General features: G+C 37.1%; 2 protein-coding genes across 2 annotated transcripts in view; one reads left to right on the top strand and one right to left on the bottom strand.

Annotated features, from left to right (window-relative positions):
• The window catches only part of GABRD (gamma-aminobutyric acid type A receptor subunit delta), a 113,686-nt gene that overhangs the window by 23,024 nt on the left and 62,934 nt on the right, over nt 1-27,728 (bottom strand). The gene's annotated exons all lie outside the window — the stretch shown is intronic.
• The window catches only part of CFAP74 (cilia and flagella associated protein 74), a 50,604-nt gene continuing 27,190 nt past the window's right edge, over nt 4,315-27,728 (top strand). Inside the window, exons 1-17 of the mRNA XM_075027193.1 lie at nt 4,315-4,417; nt 5,773-5,923; nt 6,904-6,994; nt 8,367-8,513; nt 9,281-9,379; nt 11,222-11,326; nt 12,461-12,634; nt 13,203-13,313; nt 14,532-14,634; nt 15,377-15,534; nt 17,524-17,734; nt 18,634-18,816; nt 19,897-20,070; nt 21,209-21,327; nt 24,496-24,562; nt 25,021-25,110; nt 27,055-27,225. Of these exons, the coding sequence (XP_074883294.1) occupies nt 5,800-5,923; nt 6,904-6,994; nt 8,367-8,513; nt 9,281-9,379; nt 11,222-11,326; nt 12,461-12,634; nt 13,203-13,313; nt 14,532-14,634; nt 15,377-15,534; nt 17,524-17,734; nt 18,634-18,816; nt 19,897-20,070; nt 21,209-21,327; nt 24,496-24,562; nt 25,021-25,110; nt 27,055-27,225 (2,127 nt within the window). The 5' untranslated portion in view covers nt 4,315-4,417; nt 5,773-5,799. The remainder of the gene's footprint in view (nt 4,418-5,772; nt 5,924-6,903; nt 6,995-8,366; nt 8,514-9,280; nt 9,380-11,221; nt 11,327-12,460; nt 12,635-13,202; nt 13,314-14,531; nt 14,635-15,376; nt 15,535-17,523; nt 17,735-18,633; nt 18,817-19,896; nt 20,071-21,208; nt 21,328-24,495; nt 24,563-25,020; nt 25,111-27,054; nt 27,226-27,728) is intronic.

Genomic DNA, 27,728 nt, shown 5'->3' on the forward strand with positions numbered 1-27,728 from the left:
ATTTGACCGTGGCAGTCTGTCAAAAGTTGATGGGCTTTGCCCATATCTGGACAATATTATTAGTTATTATATTAACAATTACTGATTTTTGAAGTATTTACTCTTTCTCAAGTAGGAAGCAAAGGTCACAACTTTGAAGTAATATTTTACTATAACTAAACCCAGAAACCCCCATTTCAAAATCTATCAAGTACTTTTCTTCTGGAACATGTAACAAGTGTGACTTTTTCCTGATCATAGTCATCCATACTTTTGTAACTGCTACCGTAAAATAATTTATTGGAGGGCATAATTTGATGGGATTGAGGAGAAACATGCTCAGTGATTTGGGCCAAATAACAAGTTTTCATAGTCCTTTATTACATCAGGATTTTGAGGACAAAGGGACAATATTTAAACTTATTAATGCAGTCGCACTGCATTACCTGATATTCTTAATAGAGCATTTTCTAAATAGGACAGGTGGTTTTACTGCCAGCAAAGTAAAGATGTCATATTGTCACATTTAATTTTTAGAGGCAAAAAATATACCACACAGATAATTAGTTTCACTCTCCCACGATTCCACATAAACAGCTCGTGAAAGACTGTTGTGGCAATGTCACCAAATGTCTCTAGATACATAAATTACAAACACATACCTATTTTTATAAATGAGATTTGGGAATATTATACTTGCACTGCATGAATGTTCCGTGGCCCCAACACAAATGTGTCTGTATTGAATAAATATCAGTATAACCACAACATTAATTTTCCTTTCACAAAGCACTGGCTGAGAAATCTAGTTTTATCTGTTTCCAAATGTTCCGTAGAACATCCAGTTCCTCCCTCAGTCTGCATAGATTTTTTTGATATTCAGAAAGCGCAGTGCGGCCAGACACTTTGCCCTCTTTTTCTTTTCTCTGTGCAACAGATTTGGGATGAAATTCCCCACTTTGCCCCTGAGCCAGGGCTAGTTCCAAGACCCGAGATGATTATTTTACTCCAGATGTGTTGCTTTCAGTGGTGCACTCCCAGCTGATCTCATTCCTGGTCCTTGCTCTGTGGAGTGCTCCGAAAGCGAATGCCCCTCTCATTCTTTCTTACTACATCTGTAAGGATGACTCATTGGTATGATGCTTATCAATGTTTTGCCATTGTTTACAGTCCAACGTTGATCCATATCATAGAATAGGGGCAGCGAAGTTGTTTTATGTAATCTGATATGAACTGCACTGCAAAAATTAAGATTCCGTTATTGGCATGTCTTCCTGCCTAAAAGCTAGAAAGCTCCATATATGAGCTACTGTCACCTTGGAAACGTTCAGAAAAGAAATACCAACTGCCTGTAGAAGCACAGTATGTAGCCATATAGCAAACTGAACTGTCCAGTTCCACTAAGTTTCAAACCGTCATGAGGTGGAACTAAAGCAACTTCACTGAAATGCCGCTAAATTGAACTTCACAGTAAGAAAACAGCAGGGTTTTCATTTATACATGCTCACTCCATTACCCAGTTTCTCAGAGATGTATCACTGGTGGTCAGTACCTACAAAATTTAGAAGAGTAGCATCAACCAATGCCTTTTTGTACATCTCCTGGAGCATAAAGCTGGAATAGATTCACTGACTTTAAGTTGATAGATATAAGTTGTGGACTGGGAGATAAGAACTTGTCTGGATAGCCATAATTTAGCATCTTCAGAGGAACTGCAGGTTCTTCTCTCTTCTCGCATCTATATGGGAGATAAAAATCCAGATTGCCTTTTCCTAGGGACAAATTATTCACCTGACACAAAGTCATGACCAGTGGCCAGGAAATCATGCAGTCAGATGTAACTGGTAATGTCCACTCTGAAATGACTGGTGCTGATTGGAAGGGGGCTGCTGTAAAACTTTAATAACAAAACACCTGGTATTTCTGGATTAAATTGGACTAGCAATTTGAACTTTTTTCCAGTTCAGAGTGAATACTATGTCAACATTTCCTACGGAACGACAGTTCAGTTTCTAATCATCTCCAAATGCTATGTCTCTGGCTGCAGCAGTGGTTGTAATCCATTATGGTTTACACCAAAGTTACAAATCAGCTATTCTGTTTTGACTCAAGTGCTGGTTAGGTTTTTAGGAAACTTAGAGGTTAAACTCATATTTATTTATTGCTAAAACTACAGTTATCATTTTTTGTTGATGTTGTTATGAATTTCACCCAAACAGTTGTAAACTGGGACTGAATAAATACCCCGAATAAAAATATCACAGGAAACTGAAAATCAGTGATATTGCCAGGTATTCTTATAAGTGTTTTGTTGAGGGAAAAAAACATGCTTGGATCTTTTACATCCTGACGATAGAAGTGTGAGAACTGGCAGGTTAAGCGTTAACAACAGTTATATCTATTCCAGATCTGCAGAGAGAGCTATACAGTTAATCACTGCATATTTTTAGCCTACATCTTGTAGCTTTAATCCTGCAAATGTCTGTATGTAATTTGTTTTATGTAATATGAATAGATGCCATAAAATCCAGATTGCACCATCTATAGAGCTAAGAATGTCCATATATTTCTAAAGAATGAGGACCTACAGCATAAGTGTAGGACAATGAATTGGTCACTGTGAGTAATATATACGCTATACTGTGCGTGCCAGTGGAAATAAATACTTAGATTAGCAGCATGTGCTTATATGCATGGTATCAAAAAACCAGACCTTACTTCTTATAGCAACTATAAAAAAATTACAGAAATATTGCTTACAATTGAGGAACATTTTCAATTAAATAAATCCGAGAATGCCTTTCGTCTCTATATACAGATCAGTGTGTATTTTGGTATAGAGCTCTGCTTAAAGAATGATGTCCCAGTATTTTAATAACTGAATTGCTTTGAATAGCTGAATTTCTCTAGCATGTCATTTAGGCCTAGCGCCAAGAATAAGGGGACAAGAATCTGCTTTTCTGTGAATCAAACTGCACTGTTCCTTAACTTTGTCAAGGTAATACATGGAATTGAGTAGAAAGGAAACCTAGTTAATTATCAGTTAAGAGCTAAAACCTGGTAACTGAACGCATGGTAGCAAACCTGCAGGTTCAGAAGATTCCTCTGAAGAATAGCGTAGTCCAACTGAGACACCTTTCATGAATATAGACATTTGGCTTTACTATGTAATTACTGAAATATCATCTAAACACTTGTTCATTTAGTGATTCTGTGCATACTTGTAGTGATTATTGAAGTGTTACAAGGAACCTCAAAACCTGCAGTTGCTGCTGAAGCTAGAGGAAGCATTCTATGATTCTATGATTCAGAGTGGGGCATTATAAATGGGCGGCATGATCAGTCCACATTATTTTTGCTGTTAATAACCTTTAATTAGTAACTAATGGTGACATCCTATTGTCAGAATAGTACAGGCTTATTTCTGAGAAGACATTTAAGACAGCTTCATTCTGGATTGAAACTTGGCAATCTTCAGTGCTCTAAAATGTCCGTGCTCCAACCTCAAATCCATATGTTTTCTGCATTGCAGAAGGTCACGTGAATTCACCAAAAAGATTTTTTTCAATCATAGTGCCACCAACTTGCTAAAATTTATAAATGTATGTAGAACAAATACTAAGCTGAGAGTTCACTGACAATTTCTCCCATTTCAGTTACCTGCAATCACCCCAACTAGATGACCAAGTCAGGCTAAACAGGGGTCATGAGTACTCCCGCCTCTGCAATTATTCACATTAATGCGATGGAAGCGTTAATGCCGCCGTATTTTTGAAGAATCAGTCATCCCCTTATATATTAGAGAGCGTGTCAAAAGCTCACAAAAATGTATTAAAAAGCCTTGCCAATCAAAGCCGGAAAGACGTTGTGTTTCATAGTAGTTCATATTTCAACCTACACTACTAAAAATAAAATAATTGTCAAGCGGGGGGGGGAACCAAACAAAAACTGATCAACCGCTCAGCTGGTTCAAATCTTTGTAATTCATTGGCTTGAATAAACCCGTGAATATCCGCCCTACATCTTGTAATTCTGCGTGCTTACAAGGGTGCAAATTTAGAAGGGAGAATTTAGAACCAGGAATTCGCTCACCCTACAGTGATTCGCCATTTCCCAATGTAGGCCACGGCCTGCGGGCGGGCCGCTCCCGCCGACCGCCCCGGCACGCACCACCCCGCCGGGCAGAGGGGGGGGGGCAGAGGGAGCCTCGCAAGCACCTCCGCCCTGCTTCAGCGGCTGTGGGGAACCCGGACAGGAGGCGGGCTCTCTGCGGCGCCCCTGCCGCGCCCTTCGCGGTGGTTTGCTCCGTTGCCGTGGCAGCAGATCTAACGGCTGCCGGGTGCAGACGCGGAGAGAGGGAGCGGTTTGGCGGCGGGCTGGGCCGCTGCCTGTGGGGCGCTTCTCCGCGGCCTGTGGGGCGCTTCTCCGCGGCCGGACGGTGGGTGGGGGTCCCGGGAACGGTCCCCCAGCCCTGCCCGGCCCTGTCCTGCCCGCCTCGGCGGGCGGGAGGGAGGCAGGCAGGTGTCGTGGTCCCCGCGACGGCGTTTCGTCTCCTCGGCCCCGCGCGGGGGCCACCGCTGTGGGCCGGTGGGCTGGTCCCGGTCCCGGTCCCGGTCCCGGGTCGCTCGGCGGGCTGACCCGTGAGCGGCTGCTAGCAGAGAGGCGTTCCGGTGACGGAGGTGTTGCCGGCCCCCGGGTGGGCTTCTGGCAGTTTGCAGGGTGGTGCCCCGTAGCGTGGAGTTGTGTGTGGTATTGCTGGGATGTGGCGGGAAGCCGAGGTCGAGATGGTGTTTTGAGGAGGTGAGGTTCAGGTGCTATGTGGCGTTCTAGGTCGTGGAAGCAATGTGGCTTTCGCTGCCTGCCTTGCATCTTCCTTAGGGAAGGCCTTTGGGCCTTCTACCATACTGTAGATTTTGGCCTAATTTACCAAAGCTCTGTTGCATTGGGAGTTGCGCTACCTGACAGTGCAGTGGCTTAGCAAAAAGTATTTGGGCTACTACTGGTGCATTGGCAGTTCATTTATGTTTGTGTTGCTTTTTAGTGCCACTATCATCCTTAAATCAGCCATAGCCGCGTGTAGGAATTCTGTGTTGGTGTGAAGGTAGTTCTTATCATTTAGTTGGTCTGTTCCATATTTCAAATTCCATGGTGTATTTTCTCTGTTCCTTAACTAGAGAAAATAGCTACTCTCTTCTAGTTTATGTTTTAGAGTTATGCGAAAGGATTTACATAAATGAACCCAAAGCCAAGCCACCACATTCATTAAAATTAATCATATGATCATATGTACAAGTCTTTGAGTCAGATATTGATGAAATGCCCAACCATGTGGTAATAACTCATTCTAGATGACATATACAATTTACTGTATTCTAATAAATTGTATCAACATTTGAGAACAGTTTACTTAACCTTGGAGAACTGCATAACACGCAAGAACAAGTAGTGTTTGTTGGAGTTGTTCCCTAATCATTCTGAGTAAAGTGGTTGCCTAAGTGTATAAAATACATTCAGAAGGTTTGTTTTATTATTGAACTGTTATTAAAAAAAATAAATTAAAAATGGCAGTGTCTTTTCTATGAGAGATTTATCGAAGTTGATACTCAAAATGTGTGATTAGTACAAAGGTCTGTGATTGTATCCAATCTTTTCACATGCATTGAGTATTTACTGAATGCTATTAATTCATCTCAAGATATAGTCACCATTTGCAAGTTCAACTATTCACAATAGTCAACTATTGCAAGTTCTTGAACATTATATATGTAAACCATGCGCTTTTCTCTTTCTTAGCCTGGTTGTTTTGAAAGAACTATCGGTATGGAAGATAATGAGATCAGTTATAGTAAGGAAGAAGAGCAAACATCTATTTTACCATTTCTGGAAGAGGAAGAAAAAGAAGACAAAGCTGGACAGTGCTCTAATTTGGAGGAACACTGGGAAGGTGGAAATGATGAATTGTTTTGGTAACTCACAAAAAACTAACATTAAGGTGTCTTCTGATGTTGTAGATGAGAACAGTACAGCTGTAGGGTTGGATGACATTCCACGTAGATGCAATGATTCCAGTAGGTGTTTTGTAATGTTACGCTACACTGCTGTAACTAATCCAAATCTAACCCATTGTTTCTGTAGCAGTAAATTCTCTACTTCTTACCTCTGTCAGGCATTTTGATTCAGAGTTATTGATGGTAAAAATCTAATATTTGACTGTATGGACTTGATTCAGTTGCGCATATTTTGGCATCTAGTGCCCCTTGAAGTGCTCTGGACTCTCTCATCTGGCTCCAGAATGATATAGGTCTTCCACAGATTTAACTCTATGAAGATACTGGATACCCTAAGACATCTAAACTGGCACCAGATACCTCTTAATAGGCAGCCAGTTTCTCTAATTGTGTCCAGAAGTAGATTTCAGTATAGTACGTGAGGCAACGTATCTACTATTTTACAGATTAACATGTATGGTGTAGAGCTGAATACTGATCTTTATGTTAAAAGGAGTTCTTAGGGTATTCTTTCATTGTAATTTTCTTGATACATAAATACTTAAAAAAAATTTGTATCTTAACAGTGCATTAGGATAAGGTAATGCAAGATAAACATATTAGACTGTTGGCCAAAACCTGTCAATACATTAGCCTACCCCCTTCCCTGTTCTTGTTTGGGTTTTTTTCCACATACATTGGATTGTTGGTGAGGCTTCCGTAATGAAGGCAGAGAGCACTCTCCTGGTTTGGTTTGCAGGTGTACGATAGTAGTCCTGTGTGTTTTGCCATATGAATTTTTTTTATATACGCTACAGTAATGCTATAAAATGTCATCTCTGATTCTCCATGTTTTGACTTGACAGCAAGTATACTAGGGCTTTGCATTTTAAAGTTCAAAGTCTCTTTATTAAATTGCTGTTTTAATATCTGTTAGAATACAAGCTTGAAGAAGAGTTGGCTGGTGGTGGCGAGATGGGCAACAAGGACACTTCTGAAGGAGTTGGCGACAAATATGATTCTAGCATGTAAATAACTTATTACCAGTTCTAACAGTAATTTCCTTTGTAGAGTTAACTTACCTTTTCAAGAGAAGGTTTGGTTAATTCAACTATGCATCTTTTTGTCAAATTAGTCGTAGGCAATATAGACCTTTCCACAAAAAATAAATTGGTTCCTACTGTTAAAACAATATGCTGAGTAAGATAAAGACAGGCTCTGGGCACTTTTTAATCTGAAGTAATTGTAAGTATGTACATGGAACACAACGATTGCACCACACTGATGTGGGCTAATTGCTCTCCTCAAAGGAGCGTTACACTAACCAATTTACGTTTCTTGTAAAACCCAGCCAGCTCTTCGTGTTAATATATAGTGTTGTGTTCATATCCCTCTGTACTTGTAGAAGTTCAGGAGCTGTTGGAAAAAGATAAGTTTGTATGCTGAAGAATATCAGTGTTGGATTGTAAGTTTTTTAATATATACAGAGCTTTGTACCGCTGTGTAAAGTCAGTTAGCACAGAATTGGTATGATGATAGATTAGTACTACACTGGTTTTACAAGTAGGTGGTACAGCGGGTTTATTCTCCTGAAGAAATAAATTTCCATGTAACAGAGGTCATACATGAAAAGGAATTTAGTGGTTTGAATGTGCCCTTAAGTAGTTGCTGCTCTGTTCACAAAGATCGATGCACAGTTTGGCTTACCTTTGACAAGACTGTTATTTTCTTCCCTGGAATGACCTGGCATAGGGTTATAAGGCATGATGAAAAGCTCAAATAATGTTTATTAGTATATGTATGTGGGAAGCTGCATAGCACATATGCCTACTACCAGTAAATGTTAACAGTGTTACCATTATCAACGGAGAAACTCAAAATACACCAAAATGATTTAAAAAAACCCCAACCACCCAAACCTTCAGACCTCTTCTTGCTATAAGTTTAAGCAGACCAAAATGATAAAAGAGATTAGCTCACTCCACCAACTTATCAGCTGTATATAATATGTTTTAAAGTAGTTTAGAATGTTCCCTTTGAAGTTTTAAACGATTGTTTGGGAAAACTAGAATTTGCGAAGCCCAGGTATAATCAAGAGGAGCCACAGGCATTTGAAAACCAAGACATACAATTAATGCATTAAATGTGGGTATAAATATTCAACATCAGATATCCAAGTCTAAAAATCTTGGCTTAAATGCATGCATGTAAACTTCTTGTACAGATTATGTTCTTTTTTTTTTCTTCCTTATTTATACTGGTCATATTTGTAACAGTTCGGCTAGAATAAAATGGAAAACAATTAACCCACAAATGTATAAGTGCATGATGTACAAAGTTCACATAACTTTTCTATTCCTTATTATGTTTTCATTGTTAATCGTGTGTTTCAATTCAAAGGGAAACCTTGGAACACTATTTGAGTGATGTTAATAATGTTCAGGCTGTGAAGTATACAGATAGAGTTTGCATATTAACCTTACAGAGGAACCTAAAAGAGCTCAATGACAGAGCCAAAGAAAAGGAACTTGCAGTCCAAAAAGTAAGGTTAGTGTTTAAGCGAACATAATCAATCAGCATAAATCGCCATCAAATACTGTGATACTGTATCTGTTATAAATATTACAGTTCATAGAATTTTTTCATGAAAGTTACTTGATGTAAACACTTGTTTTAATATAACATATCCAATATATGACCAAACCCTTGTAAAGAATCAAGGATAAAAATTAATTACATACTTGAAAAAATGAAATACAATAATCAATGTGAAAGAAGAGGTGTTCGGTCTGGGAGAATTAGATCCTAATTCCTTTCAGTGATGTCTACACAATCCTGCTGGTTCAACAGTCAGTTGGAAACATCAAGTGGAAAATTTGTTGTAAACATTTTCCTAACTATAATGGAAATGGTAGATTAGAATCAGTGAAGTTACATACTTTAAGAGAAGCACCTGCTATGAGTGTTTTGCTATGTTAAGGTCACAGAGATATTCTTTACAAGCAAATATAGCTGAAGAAGGCTAATATAAAAAGATGTCATTTATGCTGTTGTCATTTTTTATATATCTGAACTATGGATGAAGTCAAAATAAATTTTTGTTACATTTTTCTGGATTTTTGGAGAAAATGTTTGAAATTAATAAGGGCTTCCGAAGAACATCATAGTAAGATCTTAAAGGAAAAGTGGGATGGTGGTGGGGAGTTGGGAGAAGGAAGGAAATCCTAGCTGTGAATCTTGCTCCCAGAAGGAAGAGTTTCTTCGGAAAGAGTAAAGATCTTATAAAATATAAATAATCTGTTTGTTTCTTGCAGAGACAAGCTGAGTACCTGTCAACTGCGGATCAAGATGCTAGCAAAGCAGCTGGATTGTGTAGACACTGAAATAGAGAAAGAGGAGGAGGCTGGTAATGTGTAGGTAGAGAGTGTTTCTGGGTACCAAAGATTACAGGCATCCATTATGTTTATCTGTGTGTAATTAATGAGATTAAACTTTCCTGCTTTCATCTCTTCCTATTGTTGAACAGTTGATAGAATTTTTAAGCATGTATATTAAAGATATCAATAGATCAGTGATGAAACCCGTAGCCATTCTCAGGTTAAGATGTAACTGCATTAGCTTGGAAGGCTATTCTGATATAAGGGTATTGCACTTTCAGCTAGAGAGCAGAGCAATGTGTTCATTCCCATGCTAGTGAACGCTAATCTGCAGTCACTTTCTGACTGACATTTTTAGCAATAATTCCTCCTTTTGAAATGAAGGATAATGGTGCATTGGCTTGGGAATCATTGATCTCTCTGCTTTCTGGTCTAGAGGTAATACTCTGTTAGGTAAACCAGTGCAGAAAGAGGTGGAAACTTAGGAATGGATAGGAAAGAGGCATATATTTTAAAATATAACAACAACATGTTATTAAATCAGCCTAGCCCATTACTGTCAATTATGTTTATCAGGGTCTCCATCACTTCTATAGAGTATGATGAACCAACACCAATGTGCTATGGCAGTTTTAGAGGTCGTGGTTTTGCTTCTGGTGACTATTACAATCGGGATTTATGTATATATATGCCACTTCTTTTTTTGTTTTATGTTGTGAAATGTACGAATGCCTTTCGGGAGTAGTTCTGCACACAGGAGCTGTTCTGAAACACTTCTGCTATAAAGTGGGAGGCAATTTACTGTACTCTTCACATTTGGTTTAAATAGAAAGAAGTGGGTGGCTTGTGTACCAGGAACCAGTGTATTGTGAACAAACTTCACAGCTGCATTTTATGACCTGTGTTAATCTTCAAGTTAGTATATCGATGAATGATAGAATGATAAAGGTAGGTTAGCTGCCAAACTGGAATAGCTGCTTTAACAAAAAATGATGGGTTGAATGCTACTGAGACTCCTGTGATGGGTGCTAGTACTCCCTGTTCAGGATCTCAAAGAGACAGTTCTAGTAACAGAAGTCAACAAAGACAGAAAAGCATTGTAGAAGTTCTTATGCTTATGATGGGTCAAATTTGGGGGTCTATATTTGCAGAAGAATAGCAATGCTCACAATCTATTATATTTAGCAAATAAATGGTGGAGTAAGAAGACTTGATAAATTTCTGGTTTATGAAGCTCGAAGGTATCATGTCTTAGCAATAAAGAAAATACTAGCTACCATTAGCGTTACTGATGCCCAGTACAAAAATTTTGAAGTTAGAGTAGTAACTGCAGGTAGAAGATCATTTCCAATTTTCATTTTGAGGAAGGGAGTTTATGTTGAATATTGCCAGTTCACTGTGTGTTGATTCTGTAGTTTGCTGTCTGCTAGTTTTCCTGGGTGAAGAAGACCAAGGATAATAAACAACTGTGTGGCAACCCTGCCATTCTAGGCAAAGTACATGGAATATTGTAATGCCTTTTTAAAAGCAAAATCAGTCTACATTCTCTAGGTTTGCCTAAACTTATTTTTGTTAATAATTACTACTTTTATCAGCTTGAGAAATGAATAGTTGCATTAAGCCACTGGTCTGTGCTTTTGAAATAAATACTCCTCTGTAAATTTCAACCAATGTATAATAGTTGAAAGAAACCTATACCTTTGAATGAAGAATGGAGACTTAGAAGGCGAAATAAGAGACTGCATAAATCAGTGGATTTCTAATACGTAAATCTCAGCCTCAAAGCTATTTTTCATTGTTGCTGATTGGGGGGGGGGATTTTTTTAAATCTTTATTAGTTCCAATTTCTTCCTGATCGTTTCTTTTTAATGTTAACAGCGCAGCCTTGTCCCGCCTTCAGGCAATGCACAGACGACTGTGCACTGAACTGGAGAAAGAGAAGGATTTTGAGTTGAAAATTGGTTTGACACTAAAAGAAAACATGTAAGTGAGGGAATGAGAAAACAGTGTGATGGGAGTCAATCTTTATTAAGTTCTTCATATGCTGTTTAATGAATTCAAAAGTCAATCACTACAGAAGTTGCTTGTAAATACTGAACTACATTTGCGGTCATGTGAGGCTGATTACAAGGCAAAAGATCTTGAGAGCAACTTTTAGCCTGAACAGTTCATTGCTTAGGAAATTGGTTGCTGTGGTATAAGTTGTGCACCTAAACAGGTCTCATTGTAAATGGAAAATAAGCTGAACTAAAGTAAACCTGTCTGTGATACTGATCTCTGAATAAGCATAAATACTTCTAATTTATGCCTCTCAGTGTTTTTTATAGGGCATGAAGGAAAAGATTGAAATTGAGGATGATGGAGACATTGTAGGGGTACTGTGTATTTTTATGCTAAGCTAACATTGCTGCTTGTAATTGTTCACACATACTAAATTATTTATTTATATAAGACAGAATAAAACTGTCTTTTGCAGAGGGCAACGGGCGAGTGTGCTTACATTTTGGCAACAGAGGTACAACTACTAATGCCACTACATCAAAGGAAGAACACAAGCATGACTTTATAGATGTGATTAACCAAGTGGTTAACCAGAATACCGTATGTTCTGCTGCAGTGTTGTATAAGAGCTTTGAAATGCTTGACTCATTTATTGTGTGATTAGCAATCACTATATTAATCTGTTTATATGTATCCCTATCATATCTAAATTCTTTCAGCAAAGCACAGAAGAATAAAAGCTATGGTTTCTCCCTGATGTTATTTACTGTTGAAGAAAAAGCTGTTTTTCTAATTTTTCTTGGTTTTCGTATTTTCTTCTGGGCAAACATGAATTTGAGAAACAGAAGCTTGAGCTTTATTTTTTTAACTTTCTTTTTAAAACCAGTATTTTTAATGTCTTTAAAATGAGATACACTACTAGATATGAGCCTTAAGTCTGAAAGGTACAATACCTATGTCAGTAACAGGATATGATTTACAATATATTTTAAAAAAATAAAACAAAACATGGCTAGATTTTCATTTTCACCATAGAGCCTTACCTACTCGATAGCCTTAAGTAAGTGAAATAATGTCAGTATTTCAGTGAAAACAGCTCATACTTTGCTTTTAAAGGCTTGAGATGTGGCAGATAGAAACTGAGCAGGGAAAATATGAAATCCTCCTTGAACAACTTAAAAAAGATCAGGAGGAGCTAGAGATGCAATACCAAGAACGAGCAGAAGTGCGGATTTGGAAGGAAAAAATAGCAGCACTGCAAGCGGAAGAAAATCGTCGGTCTAGAGAAAAGTAAGCGCCTATAAGTCAGACTCTGCTTCCTTTCTGCATATTATTTTTAGCCAATTCACTGTTTCAGGTGTTGAGAAGATTAGCTAATTCAAATACTAGTGGTATTGTGTTTCTTAGCTGAGTTTTGTTGCTTCAGGAATATTTTATGATGAAATGGAATTAAAGGAATTGCCCAAAGTCTTGCAGTTACTCAGGTAAAGGTCTCTGATCTATGAAAATGAACTTGCTAAATACAAAAACTGTGAATGCTTTTTGTCTAAGGAAATGGAGTTTATTAGATGAGACTAACTGCGTGTGTCTGCATTGTTGTTGGCCACCAGGACCTTCTGAATTTACGATCAAGTTTATCGAGATTTCTTGGACAGAAAGCAGATGCTAGTTTATCAATTTGTCTATAGGTTTTGTGAAAACAAGAGACTAGGGCGGAGGGGAGGGTGGTGGGTGGAGACGAATGTCCTCACTTCAGCACATATTAATAAACTCCCCAACCCCACCCTTAGATGTCATTGTGTTGGAATCAAGGTTTCCTTAGTCCTGCTGCAACTGTTGGTTTGCCTGTGTTTTGTAGAAAAGAGGAGGAATCACAGAAAGAATATGAAGAAAGGCATAAAAAAATACTGGAAGATGCTAAAAGGAACCATGAAAAAGCAGTCTGCTTCCTGAGAAAAAGCATAGCAAGGTTATTGTTCACTCTTTTTCTATCGTTGTATATTCTCTGGTGTACAATACTTTACCCTTTAGTCTTTGAAAAATAATCATTTTTCTGCTAGGTGTGTCTTCTGTTACCTTGGAAATCTTCTGCCACAGTACCAGTGCTGTGAAGCATTCAAATCTTACATGGCACAGAAGGACCTGGAAAGAGCAAAATCCACTTACTGTCCTAGTGTGGTCTTCAGGTTCCCTGTAGCTGAAGGGACTGTCTTTTTGATGAGATGCGGAGGGGTCTGATTACTTGTAGGCACTAATAATGATTTGAAACATTTTATTATATATGTGGGTGTCATTAGCTGAAGTAGTATAACTAAATTTCAGGTTTGAAACTTGCACTTTGCCATTCTATATTCCCTCTGAAATGTGGTAAAAAAGCTTTCTTGTTGTCTGGTAAAATTGGTTGATAGGCCATTTCTTTGTGCTCCTGTTCTTTTCTGGTTGATGGTAAATTAAATGTTCTCTTCATAGGTTTATATTTATATAATTACTGTAGTGTTGATTTATATTGCTACTAAAGAAACTGCGAACATTTACTTACTTGTATATTAGGACTTAAATGAAAAAATGATTGAAATAATTGTACTGTTTCTGTGTTTATTTTTCATTAGATGGCATGTGCAAACTTATAATAAGAAAAAACAAATAAATAGATTTATTTTTTCTTTCCTCTGAGTAATGGATCAAATATATTGATCTTACTGATTTTTTTTCTAGTTTACTATTATATTAGCTGGAATAGTCTCAGGCTTGATTCGTGCCTACATATTTCTAGCTTTTAGAGTTTCTAGGGTTTATTTTTAGTGTGGGTACAAGTGGTTGGCTCATATAAAGTTCACTACGTAATTGTTTAGATATTGGTTATATGAGCAACACCTGAATTCTTACTTTATTTTAGCAACTAAACATATGTCATAATGTGGAACACATTCTTCATATTCAAAATTAAAAAAAAAAAAGTTGTTGAACAAACTAGTTGAAAGCCTGTTGGCACTTGTAACTTGAGTGGTACCATATATAGAAGAGTCTTCCAACTGTTCCACTTTACCCACACCCAGTATCATAGTAAACACAGAGGCTTACAGGAAGAATGTTTGGTGACATTGACAATTACTACTTGTCAGGTTAAACATTCTAATACTAAAAGCTTTCCAGGATATGAGCCTGAAAGATTTTACTTTGCTTACAGAATTCATGAAAAAAATGCAAAGGAAGAAGCGAAAACTCAAGAGCATATGGAGAGAAGGATACAAGCTGTGCTTTCCCTGAAAAACAGCATAACTTCCAATAGGGTACTGCTGCTGTGGCTTAGATGGGGAATGAAGAAATTAACTTGTTAGACTGCTAGGTTTTAATGCAAGTAATTTCAGCTTTCATTGCAGAATTGTTGTGTGATGCTGTCAGACCACTGACCAAATCTCTTGAAACCAGGGAGAATGTAACTATAGGAGTAATGGTGTTAGATTTGCATGGGCAGATTTTGACACATCTACTGATGGAGTTTATTCTGTCAACAAGTTAGTTGTTCTGGTAGGGTAGCCCTCTTGAAAATAATGCATACTACAAGTAAGTTCTCTGAAAACTCAGTCAGAAGCATTTCCAGTTATTTGGATCCCAATGCAGAAATACTTCATATGGAGAAAACATGGAAGAAAAACGGTTACCTAAGAAATTAAGTAATGTAAATTAAGAATTTCTGAGCTATGCTACTTTGCTCTTCTACTGATGTTCTGTAGAATCTGAGGGAATGATCTTAATTTAATATTGATTTGGTTAGAACTGTATCTTTTCACATTGCTTCATTGAGTAGCATTTCAAGGGAAGGCTAGAAGGGTAAAGAAGTAGCCCTGACCTATTCAGAGCTTTCTGCATGTCAGCACACCATGACTACTATGTATATTAAAAACAGTAAGTTCTGCTTCAGAGAAATCTACCACAAATTTATACTTAGATAAGGGGACCAACACTAGATTCTCTGTTTTATATTCTTTAATATGTGAATCAAATATGTAACTGGTTTGTATGGCTTCATAGGAAAAACTCCAAACTCTCCAGGTTTGGAACAAAGCAATGGCCTTTGAGGCAAAGAAGCAGGAGATGAAAATGAGGGAAGCTATCCTAGCAGAAGGAGGCAATGTTGCCAAGGAAATTTTTCTCCATAAACGACTGATAGAGCATGAAAAAGAGAAACAGTAAGTATTCATATCTTTGTTAAACCCTCAGCTGCTTACTGGTGCTCATGCAGGAATATATTGGAGCTCTGAATCAGATTCTGAAAACATAACATCTGTGATGCTGTCTCAAGGGAGTGAACTCATTCTTATACTCTGTATTTGTGATATTTGTATAGTCTGTTTAAAGTGACTTGAACTTCTAGCTTAGCTGTATTATTCAGAGAGCCAAAGTTAGGAGCCCATGTTCTATGAGTAGTGCAAAGAAGATGAACTACTCCAGGAGGGAAATTCAGTGAACCTAAACTGGATGCCTGAAGCAACTGTACTTCTGCCTCTCCTGAACACTCTCCCTATAAAGATTGAATAGCTCTCTTAGGCTTTTAGAGACAATCTCTGGAAGATTACACTGCAGTAAGGTGCAGAAGCAAGGTACTCTCCTTTGTGCTTTTTTTTGATTGAAGTTACTCCTCTGCCTTTGTAGCAAAGTTGATAGGAATGTGCCTGTATCTCATCTGCTCCAGTCCAAAGCTTAATTATTTTTTTTAACCACATATGAAGATGAATTTGAGCTAAGATACCAAACAGGGTGGCTGAGGTACGTGTTTCTGCACGCTGGCTCTGCTACAAGGGCAGTAACCTGTAGCAAATGTTAGAGATTTAGAAAGTAAAAGTTCAGTAAGTCTTAAGTTTTGATTAAATACAGCTTCAGTCTTGACAGCTGCATAACAGCACTTCTGCTATCCCTAAATATGTTCTAAAAATCATGTTAATAAAATAATCATATCAGTTCGTAGAGGTCTGCTGGAAATACCCGAATCTAAGTTTTTAATCCTTTTCACCTTGCTTGCTTTCTCCCTTTCCCTGTTTCCCTTTGCAGGCCAAGGGAGATCACAGTTTGTTAGTCTTAACGTTAGTTGTGTCATGTTCCTCACAGCAGTTCTTTTCTAATTTCAGCTGCCATCCTGCTAATCTGCTGAAGAACTGCTTAGTTATTTCTCCCAGGGCTGCCTTTCTCCTTTTCTGTGAAGGGATATTCTGTTTTCTCTGAGTATATTTCAGGCTGAATATATACTTCTGAATTATCTGCAAAAGAACATAGCTCTTCAGTCATTAAAGCCATTATGTCATTGATTTATATATCACCTATAAAAAGATTCATAAAGACAAGAACTGATCATAGGGGCAGAGGATGGCTTTATACCTGGGGCATATAGCACTAGGTATAGCATTCCTGTGTCATTGTAACCATGATTAACTTCTTTGTACCATGATTTTCCAAAAATGTGTTATAAATACAATGCCATTTATCTCCTGTAATGGGGCATCATGAGGCAATGTGCTTGCAGTGGCTTAAGCTTAAAGCTACTTAAAGTGCTTCAGTAGGAGTAGCCTGTATTTAAATGAGAGGTGATATATTCTTTGCCCTTATTTAGAATCAGTAATTATTTATATGGATTAGTTGAAGAGGTGAAAGTCTGTATTAAAAGCCGTCATTAGTGTGGGTAATATTTGTTGCAGAAAATTGTGTATTAAATTGCTGCTATTAAAACTGAGATTAAATTATCTACTGTCACTTTTGTCACATTACCCACAGTGTGTCATGGAATTTGTAGTAGCTTTGAGTTCATATCTTCCAAGTTCAGTACTTGCATCCTTACCTTTAACCATTCTTCCTCCCTTTTATTAAATCCACTGGATTTCAGATAGGCAGTTTTCTTTAAATAGCGAACTATGGGTTAGGAAAATTATTTTAAAACTTTGTTTTCAGTAGTAGTGACTGGTATGCTTTGTCAACTCCTCAACTTCTAAAACACTGTAATTGAGTATATTTAGTCCGCAAAAATGTATAAATAGCCTCTGAATTGCCTGGTGTCTTGACACAAATTACCACTGCACCCAACTTAAAGACTTATGGTTTAGCTTAAAGGCTCAGAAGAAACTGGACTGTAGTTAATATTATTAGCAAACAAGGGTTGGTTTAATATTTCTTACAACATTGTATTACAGAGCTTTTAGAGAACTGCAAAAATCAAGAAAAATTGAGATTGTATCTCAAATTTTGCAAGAAAAAGCTTCTCTTCACAAGCAGAAAAAAAGTCAGTCCTGTACTAAGGCAATTAAGGGTGGTGGTAAACTTGAGGATTCTTTACGGTGGAGAATGAAAACATGGCAATATATTGAGAAGACCTGGAAACGTTCAGCTGGAGCAATATCACAGGTGAACAAAGGCCTAAGAATCACCTGTCTTTATTTTTTGTCAAAGGTGCAGGACAGTGAATTCTTTGGCCTGTGAATAGCACAGGCTACAACCAAATAGCAGACAGTACAGAACGAGTGGGGAGTAACTTCTCCATTAGATCTCTTAATGACTTAGTCTCCTTTTTCTTGAGTGTTGGTGCTTGTATGAATAAAGACATTGTCCTGTTTGGTGGGGGAGGGCAGGGGTTTAAGGGCATTTGTAAGAAGAGGTGAATTTTGAAACACATGAATTGCAACGGGCATCAAAAACCACGCAAAGTACCCTCACTTCCTGTTTAATTACCTTCATCCCTGAGTAAGGATTCAGGTCAGTTTGTCAGCACAGGAGAAATGTTTCCACTGTACTAGAAAGGAGACAGTGGTTTTCTCCAGCGTCCTGGATGTTTTTTTTTCATCTGTGCAGTATTCCAGGGAGTACTGGCCTGGAAAATGGAGATGGAGTGAATTGAACTCCCTGATGAAACTAGTGGCTTCATGCAATCTTTAGGTATTTAAAAGAAAAGGGGTGGGGGAGAAGTGTTTGGTAGAAGTAGACATACTACAACAAAACAACAAAGTCCTTGCTTATGACGTGATACACAAAATATTCAGAAACTACAGTCAGTATTCTCATGTCTGAGGACTAGTTTCTAGCCTCCTATAGTATACCGTTAACATCATATAGATGCTTTTAACATAAGATTTTGTCAGTAATCAGTGTCTTAAGAATGGATCGACCTAAGTTGTCATCTTTGGCCTCTCAGCTTTATAGACCTGTCATTTTTGTGTTAAAAGATCTCAGAAACTGTTAACTGTTGAAGTAACTGTCCTCTAGTAATTTTTAACCGTATCTTCAAAACTTATGTTCTTTCCCAAAAGTCATGGTGCTCTCCGACAGCTTGTTCCTCAGCTGGTGTGAGAACTGCTTCTTTAGGAGAGATTTCTGAAAAAATACCCCATGATGTGCTCTGTGAAAGTGGTGGAGATGAGAAAGGGAGGGACGACACCCTAGTAGAACCAGAGTTCCCGGGACTTTGGAGTCAGGAATGTGACTTGCACAAGGTAAATGTTGTGATAGCTATTATTAGAAATAGAAAAGAAAAAAAAAGTGGATGAGATCCTTTTGTAATTGACCCATTGTGAAATTAGCCTTCACAAAATTTTGACAGTATCCATAAAAGTATCTTAATGGATTAGAAAAGTTTCATTTGCCTTTCTAGTTATTATATATATCTGCAGTAATGACACTGGCAAGTGCTGTTTTAGGAACCTTGCTTAAAACCAGTAATTATTTATTTTGCATTTAAAATGCAGACTTTATTACGGAGATGTAGAGACTCAGATGTGAGAATATCATCAGAGTAATTGCTGTTTGACAGTGTTCTTGTAGTGTTTGTTCTTTTAAAGAGAAAACAATACTTCAATTTTAGTTCAGAGATATGTGAAGACATACATCACATCATGTTCACTTGTTTAAAAAAAAAAAAAACTAAACATGACTTTCTGTTGAGTTGGCAACACAGTTTCCTTTATGTGGAAACAACTTTTTTTGTACCATACTAGGCAAAGAAAAGCATATCTTCTAGCAAAGTAATAGTATTCTATACTCTAAACAGAAGTAAATAATAACAGTCTTAGGGAGTGGAATTGTGTAGTTAAGATCTTAAATGTTATTCCAAGGTATACTTGCATATACTGCTTTTTTGAGATGTAGAAGACCTTTAAGAGCATACTTTACAATCAATCAAAAAGAAATAATGTCAGTACATATTCATATACTTGCATGAAAGAAGCACTGCACCATAACTGAAATGTTCCAGTGCAGTTAGCTGCCTTTTTTCTGAATGGGTATTTGTTTAAGAAGTTGTGGGGAAAAAACTCTGTAAGTGCAGAAGAGCTAATACTCCCATTAAAACCACTATGTCATACTGTGGGATGATGATAAGCTACAGAACAGACAGCTGAAAATAAATTAAATTCTTCATGTAGAAGTTGGGAGGCTGAGTTTGATCTGGAGAGAAACAGACAAAGGCTGGCCAAATACTAAAAGATTCCATTTGCAGACTTTTTTACTTTGAGCTACGGATTCTGTGATCACACTTACTTACAGTCACGGTGGTTTTTACTGATGTTCCTTATTAGATATCCGAAGAAGAAATGGATTCAAAGCAGCTGGCTACAAGGGTAGTGACAAAAGAAATCTTTGAGAAAAAAAAGGAGGAGCTCCAAACTGGAATTTTTCACAAGCAAATAGGGTCTGGTCATGAACGTAAGGGATGTACTTTCTATAGTAAACCAAGTTGCATTCATTTCAAGGTTAGTGGCCATTCTGCATAGGATCTATAAAGAAGATGTATGTATCTACTGTTTGTATATACCAATGTCTTGATCAAAATTCTGTTGCACTGGGAAAAAAAAAACAACCCTTGTTTTTAATAGGTCTAGTCAAACCTAAAACTGTACTTACCTTTTTTTCTAGCAGTCTCTTAGGTTAGTTATAGTTAGCTTAAATAAACTACTTAATTTTACTAGTTAAGTCTAAATTATAAAATACTTCCTTTACTTAGGGGAATTTAAATACTGTCAGAAAGGTGGGAAAATGATGAAATGTCTCGGTAAACTGTGTTCCTTGTCTTTTAGAAGGCAGCTTAACTGTTACTTATGTATTGTTTGTATATGCATTATTACTAGAAAATAATGTCCTTAAAGAAGTCATGCCTACAATCCATTTAAGATTTCAGTTTGCAAGTGACCATCATATTGTACTGGTCATGAGGAAATTGAGCTGCAGTTTATCTCTGTGTTCTAATTAACAAGTGTACTGTGAGAAAGCATAACAGTATGCCTAGTTCTCCTCTGTACTTGAAAAGGTTGCTAGTGTGGCACATCAGACAAGTCTTCTAACTGTGTCAGAGAAACTTGCTGCCGGTCAGCCTGCAGGACTCTTCTTGTCTGTGTGTTAATGAATGTGCCCAGGTATACAGCTTTCATGGCGTTCTGGTTTTATTAGGAGCTGGGAGCCTGTGCCTTGCACTGAAACAGCAAACCTCCATTGGAAGACAGTGGCACCTAGCTCTGTGTTCAAAAAAATCTATATTGTCTTTGCCACACGCAGTCTTAAATTGTTAACAACTCTATTAGACCGTGAATGCAACATGAGGTCTTTGACATTCACTGGAGGAAAAGACAGAGCAGCTTGGTGCGTTAGCTGTGCACAAACCCAGATAATGTTGCCCCATCCGTGAAGCATGAGTTCCTGACTTTCTAGGCTGTATGTTTTAAAAGGGTTTGTTTGGAGCAAGGCAATGCTTTATGGGATTATACAATACGTTGCACACAGGCCTGTGATCCCAGTAGGGACTGTGAGCACAGCTGTGGTAAAGTAGTTTCGTCCTTACATGTGTAAATGCTACTTCCTGTAATTCACACCACCTGGTATGTTTGGTATTCCAAGGATTTTGATGTTGGTCAAATCTACAAAAAGAAGATAGTTTTGATAAATGCATCCTACAGTGTTAACTTCTGCAGACTAGTGGGAGTCAGTGAGTGGCTCAAGGACTTCATCGGTATTTGGTAAGTAAAATTAACTGTAGAATAGTTGCTTGTTTTACCTTAGTACTGCAACAGAAGATGTAACCAGATTCTGTAGCAAATTAAGTAGATTTCAGTAAATACATCTAAATTATTATATTCCATTCTTGGGCCATGTGGAAAGGAACTGTGCTTCAGAGCTGAGGAGTAAGAGGCTTACTGAGCCTGAGCTGCATGTCATTGGTTTCTATAGTGGTGATAGCAAGGGACCAGTCCCTAATCTGTGGAAAGCAAGGTAGACCTGTGGTAACTGTCAGCCCTGAACAAGTAGAAAGCTTTTTTCAAAAATGTCAGACCCTTTTAAAAAGGGGAAAAGGATCTCTTTGTAGGTACAAAGAAGTAAAAGAGGACCCAAACTTCTTTTTAGGCCACGATAAGGGCCTTTAAGCCTAGGGAAACCTCTTTCACCAGCTGCCATCCTTCATAGCATAATTCACACTAATTTCCAGATTACTGCTGAAGTTTAAATGTGAAGACGCTGATGAAATAAAGGAATCAAATCTCAGAGCAAAGAGCACTTAAATTGAAATCCTGTGGTCTTTCCATCAATCCATTCATATAATCCTGATGACAGGTTATATAATGAAACACTCTGTCCAGTTGGGAGAGATTGCAAGTTAATCTCAGTTTAACTATATTGATAATTTTATTTGACTGTTTGTAAATAAACAAATAGAACTATTCCCAAATTGTTTCTTTTTAGGAATAATTCAGAGACTAGCTTTCTCTGGAGATATTCCAAGCCTTTAGAAATATAAAATACTACTTTACACAACTTGCCTTTTATCTAAAAAATTAAGTCAAGAAAATAATATATTTACTTGGAACTCTGTGAAACAAACAAAAAAATTGATTGTAGTTTAGCCTAAAAGTGAAGAAACGCTAAAGCTCTTGTTTGTGTGTAAGTGAAGCTTATTGACGAATAACAGACATCAGAGCAAATTCATTTGGCTAACATAAAAAGTTAAGGTTTCGACTCTTATGGCTGACTGACCTGAAGAAACCATTTCTGTGAGTGTTTAATCATACCCCAGTGAAATAAACAAGTTGTATTACTGCAGTAACTGATTTCCTACTCCAGAGATCCTTTTACAGCTCACTACCCACTGCCACTTCATAGTGATAGATTGCACTTGGAATTCCTAGCTAGCTTGATAAGAAAAATTATGGTGCATAGTTAAGCCATTCCTTGTCCACTTAGTCCCTATAAAAGTACATTGGAATGTGAACATACTGCAGTTCTTGACTGAATGTAATCACTTGAGAGCTATAAAATCTGAATCCAGCGGCCGTAAAAGATCTTGGTAAAGATGTTTAGCACTTTAGTCACAGACTAATGGAGATGCATAATTGACCACGATACAGCAGAGCACTTAAGCTTTTAAACTTACTCTGGTGCTTGGCTGAATATGAATGTGGTTTTTTGCTTGTTTTGAAATTATGGTATGTGGATTTAATTTTGACCCACTTATAATACCTGCTTAATTTCTATTACAAAGCCTGAAGCTACTAATCTTCTGACAAAATGAGTTTTTTCCTGCTCTCAAAGACTGATATTTTTTTTTTCTCACTTAATATGTTGGACAATTGCATATTTTAAATCAGCACCTCTGATTTGTGACCAAAAATGAAACAACTCTTTCTGAAAGGCCTAAGTCTTTCCTTGTTATAATTGCCTTTCAGAGTACTCTCCAAATACAAATTAAACATCAAATATCATGTATAGAATGAGTCAATGATTTTTCAATGTATGATGAATGAATTCAGTTTTTTCAAATTGGTTGCCTATACATTTGCCAGATAGATAGCAAAAATAATCTATCAATCTTATTATCCGTTGTCATATTACTAATAATTTGAACAGCACAGTTCAGATTTGTAGGCACTGGTCTTGCAGATAATGCTTGCCTCTTCTCAAGTAGAACCATACATAAATTGTTTGTTAAAAAAATAGTTTTAGCAAGTATTTAGAAAATACCGAGTACATCTAAGCTGTCATGGTATCAGCTGTCCTCTAGATCACTTGCACAGATAGTTATAGACATAATGCTTGAGAACTGTTATCAGTGATGGACACTATATTTGCTAGTAAAAGGCTATGTTTTAGTGGTTAAAATGAGCATTATTACATCCCCACGCAATGCAAGCGTGTTCTTAGCATAGTGGTTCTGTGTGTGTTTGTGTGTTTGGCAGCCTATGCTCTAAATCATAAATATTTTATCAAGATAACATTTGAAATAAAGAGCTATTACTTAAAGTCTTTCTCAGGAGAAACTGCTAGTGATCTGTTCTGAAGGTCAGTATACAGATGCTTATTTCCCTATTCACATTTTAAGCTCCTGAATTCTGAACAGTGTTGCCCTTTTTCTTTTTGAAAATTTTTCATCTTGCTTTTATTTGGTTTTAATTTTGTTTTGATAAAATTGTGATTAGCATGTATGTTCTGTATTTCAGTATGGCCCAGTTTGCCTAGGTATTCCCATGGCTAACAACATTTATTTATCTATTTTGTCTAGCTTCCTTTCTGTTTCTGTCCAGCAGAATAGGTCTCCAGTAGTGCCTTAATTTCATTTAGAGTGCAGCTGTGAGATTTCTTGTCTTCTGATGGGCGTTTTACTTGCATCACAGAGACCATGAAATGAGGCATTGAAATGAGTGGCTGTTTCTATTCAAGATAATTTTGATACAGTTTGCAGCAAGCAGCACGTTCTCTAATCATTTGCAGCTACCTTCTTTATTTTCCCTTTTTGTTTACTGTTTGGACAGGGGAGGTGTTACAGAGCAACACTCAAAATGGATAATGGGAGAAGACTTCTGCCTAGTTGTTAGAATAGGCGATTGGTCCACCCTGTTCTTGATGATATTATTGAGCCTCAGCTTCTTTGTCTGTAGCATGAAGGCAATAATTCTTGTCTTTTAAAAGCACTTTAAGACTATCTGAGTAAAGCCTCAATAAAGAATCGTCCTTTGTAGTTTTACCATTGCAGCAGGGTTCTGTAGCTTTTCATTAATCTGTCACTCATTCTGACTTTTTCTAAGTAATTAATCCAAGTGGGGGGAAAAAAAAAACCCTGCCATTGTTACCAGAATAGGAGCTGGATGTTTCATGCATAGCTTTAATTTGGAGTTTTATGTTAATTATTTCCATAGTTTTGACCCACCTGGCAAAATGTCTGCTGGAATGTCTTGTGAAGTAGTGGTAACATTTAAGCCGATGGTAAGTGCACCTGAGTGCGAAGTTACACAATGATGAGAATCCTAGTATAACCCACTAGTCTGATTAAACATCATTAATTTAATTTCTTAACTGTTAGCAAGGAAACAAACTACATTTCTAGAAAAGGTACTGTTGTACTTGGACAACTGTGTGCATGTTCAAGCTCTGTTAAATTGTAATAAGGCATATTCTAAGTGCATGTTTTTGAAGAATGCATGTCACTGAGTATTCTTGGAGTATGTTTTGAAACTTGCTTCAGACAAAATGATTTATAATACTGCCTAGTTAAAGTTAGCCAGCCAGTTACCAGAGACTGTTTTGAAGTGGAAATGTAGAATCTGTAGAGATACCTTTTAATATGTTACTCAAAGAATGAGTGAAAGCATTTTTCATCAGACTACATAGGCTAAATCTTTGCAAATTACATGGTTGGTTTTTTTTGTTTGTTTGTTTCCTAGATAAATGAAACTCTGGAAGGAGAAGTCATGTTTATGGCACAGACAGGTTCTTTTTCTGTTCCACTGAAATGTACAGCCAAGAGATGCATCGTAAGTGACTTTTAAGTCTGTTCAGAGTCAGTAAAACAACAGTAATAGAAGTGTGTGAGGGCATAAACATTAATGAAAATATTTAGCAAGAGGTATTTATATTTCTTTCCTTTTTTTCCTTTTCCAATGGAGAGTCTCTTTCCAGAAAGTGATTCATTCCTTAGCTTCCCAGACTACACTGACATTTATACAAAATTATCTTAATGGATTTACTTAACCATGAACTGTAACTTTAACTTAAGAGTGGAAATAACTGAACTAGTTCAGTTAAGAAACTGATGACACAATGTTACATTGTGAATGGAGGGAAGAGAAATGGTGCCGGAAATGAGCTATCTTTTTCTCCCTGTAATTTTTGGAAATTCCATCCCAGACCTGCAGTAGTTTATTCTTAACTTTAATTTTCTATGTGGACAAAAATCAAAATATCACAATATCTTTCTATCTTTATTGGCATTTATATAAAGCATCTAATCTCTCCTTTCTTTCAGCATCTCAAAATCTTTTGAGAATTCTATACTGAATTTTAAGCAAAGAACATAATTTTCTTACTGTTAAGAGGTGAAACTACAGGCAGCACTTTTTTTAGATACCTTAACTTCCTATGAGCTAACGTGAAGAAAGTATTTGATAAAAGCAACAACTTTGTTTTTAAATTACTTCCTTCACAACTAAGAGCAGCCTTGGCTTTACAGGCCAAAAGAAATTATAGATGAGAAAATACAATGCTAGAGGAAAAAGGTTATTCAAGGAGACACCCAGTATTGGAATAAGACTGGCAAATGCAAAATTTGGGGTATACTGGGAGCAAACTTAATAATAAAAATTTAAAAATTATTTTAAAAACACTTGAGACCTATGAATGTCTTCCTGGAGTTTGTAATATTATGTTTCAGTAAAATGAATAAGATTGTATGTAATGATTCTTTACTGGACTGCACATTGAAACTTTTGTACACAGGGAAGTGAATCACGAATAATCTGTTACACAGAAAATAGAAGCGGGAAGTAACTGAAAGGTAGTGCGCTATAATTATTATATTAGCACTCTAGCGAAGTATTAAAGGATGTGCTTAATTTTAAGCACTTGTAGGAATCTAAAATGATACCACATCAATATTGCATACTTAAATCTGACTATGTGTATCAGACTCTTTGATGGTTTTCAGTTAGAAGACCTCAAAGATGAGAATGCTCAATGCAGTAGAAAGCCAGCACATGAAGCTTTAAACAGAGGAGTAATTTTCTTCACCTAGAGAATTCATACCATCATTGTGTGCTATTTACACGCAGGAACTCCCGTTCTTTATGCCCTGAAAGTGGGAGGAGTCCAGCTGTAAGCAGGATACTAGCAAGCAACCAAGTTGTCTTTGTGTTTTTGGTGCTTTCACTTGAATTACAAGCCTTTCGTTATCCTATACCTGGTTACAAAGTCATGAAAAATTCTATATGAAGTAGCGTATTACTTTTTAAACTGGTTGTAAGCCATGGTAGCTCAAAGAAACAAGAAAGGATGTGTTTTGAACTGATAGATAGTCACTATGTGATGTTAAATGCTGCTTGTTTCTCAGCTTGATGCTACTAAAACCATTTTACTGTAACACAAGAGCAACAGTGTTGAATTAGTATGTAAATATTAACCTACTTCCAGAGTAACTACCTGAAGACTTATGCAAGCTGCTGCTATGAACAGAATTTAACCTGTTTTTTCCATTGTCATATAGTGGACTGAAATGGAAGTGGCTCAGTTTAACAAGACATTGTTTTAATGAGTTGGCTTCTAAAAAAAGGCAGAAGGATACCCACAATTCATGTTATTATTTGATACTGTCTTTGAAATTAAATAAGAACTTTAAAGTCCTATTCTTGAAAAGGTGGATGCTTATTCAGTTGACACTACTGACTATCTAGGACAGCAGTAATTAATGGTTTATCTTCTCACAGCTGGCACTAGATAAAGAGCTCATTGACTTTGGCAGCCATGTGGTGGGAGAGACAATTTCACGGACCATCAATCTGACAAACAGTGGAGCTTTGGGAACAAGATTCAAAGTTCAGGCATCAGCAGGTGACAGTAGTACATGCAGAACAACAGCAAAGTCTTCTGGAAGAATGGTAGGTTCAAAAGCATTTCCCTAAATTGAAAGAAACGTTTTGCTTTGCAGAGTGTGATAATCGTACAGAATCATAGAACAGCTCAGGGTGGAAGGGTCTTCGGAAGATCATCTGTTCCAACCTTTAGCAGTTTGTTTATGTTTGGCTTGGCATATTTTAATATAATCTGTTAGACCCCCAAATATCACAAGACAAATTTAAAAACAGTTATTGGGGGGGACGACAGGGACGACACCAACAATGATAATTGTTTTTTAACATTTTAGTAATTTACGTCATTATTCCTATTTTCTCCACATCCATGAAAATTAGGAAGAAGTACTTTAGTTAAAAGAGGAGATTCTGACAGAGTCATTTAACATCCTAGCTCCTGGACTTCAGAAAAATGCCAACTGTTGCAAAACTAGCAATAAAGTAATGAGAATTGGAAGCACTAGCCTGTGAGCTACCTTTAAAAATTCAGAGCTGTTCGTTTAAATTTCCTGTCAAAGAAGGACAGTCAC

This window comes from Buteo buteo, chromosome 5, assembly GCF_964188355.1.
Source record: "Buteo buteo chromosome 5, bButBut1.hap1.1, whole genome shotgun sequence".
NCBI lineage: Eukaryota > Metazoa > Chordata > Aves > Accipitriformes > Accipitridae > Buteo > Buteo buteo.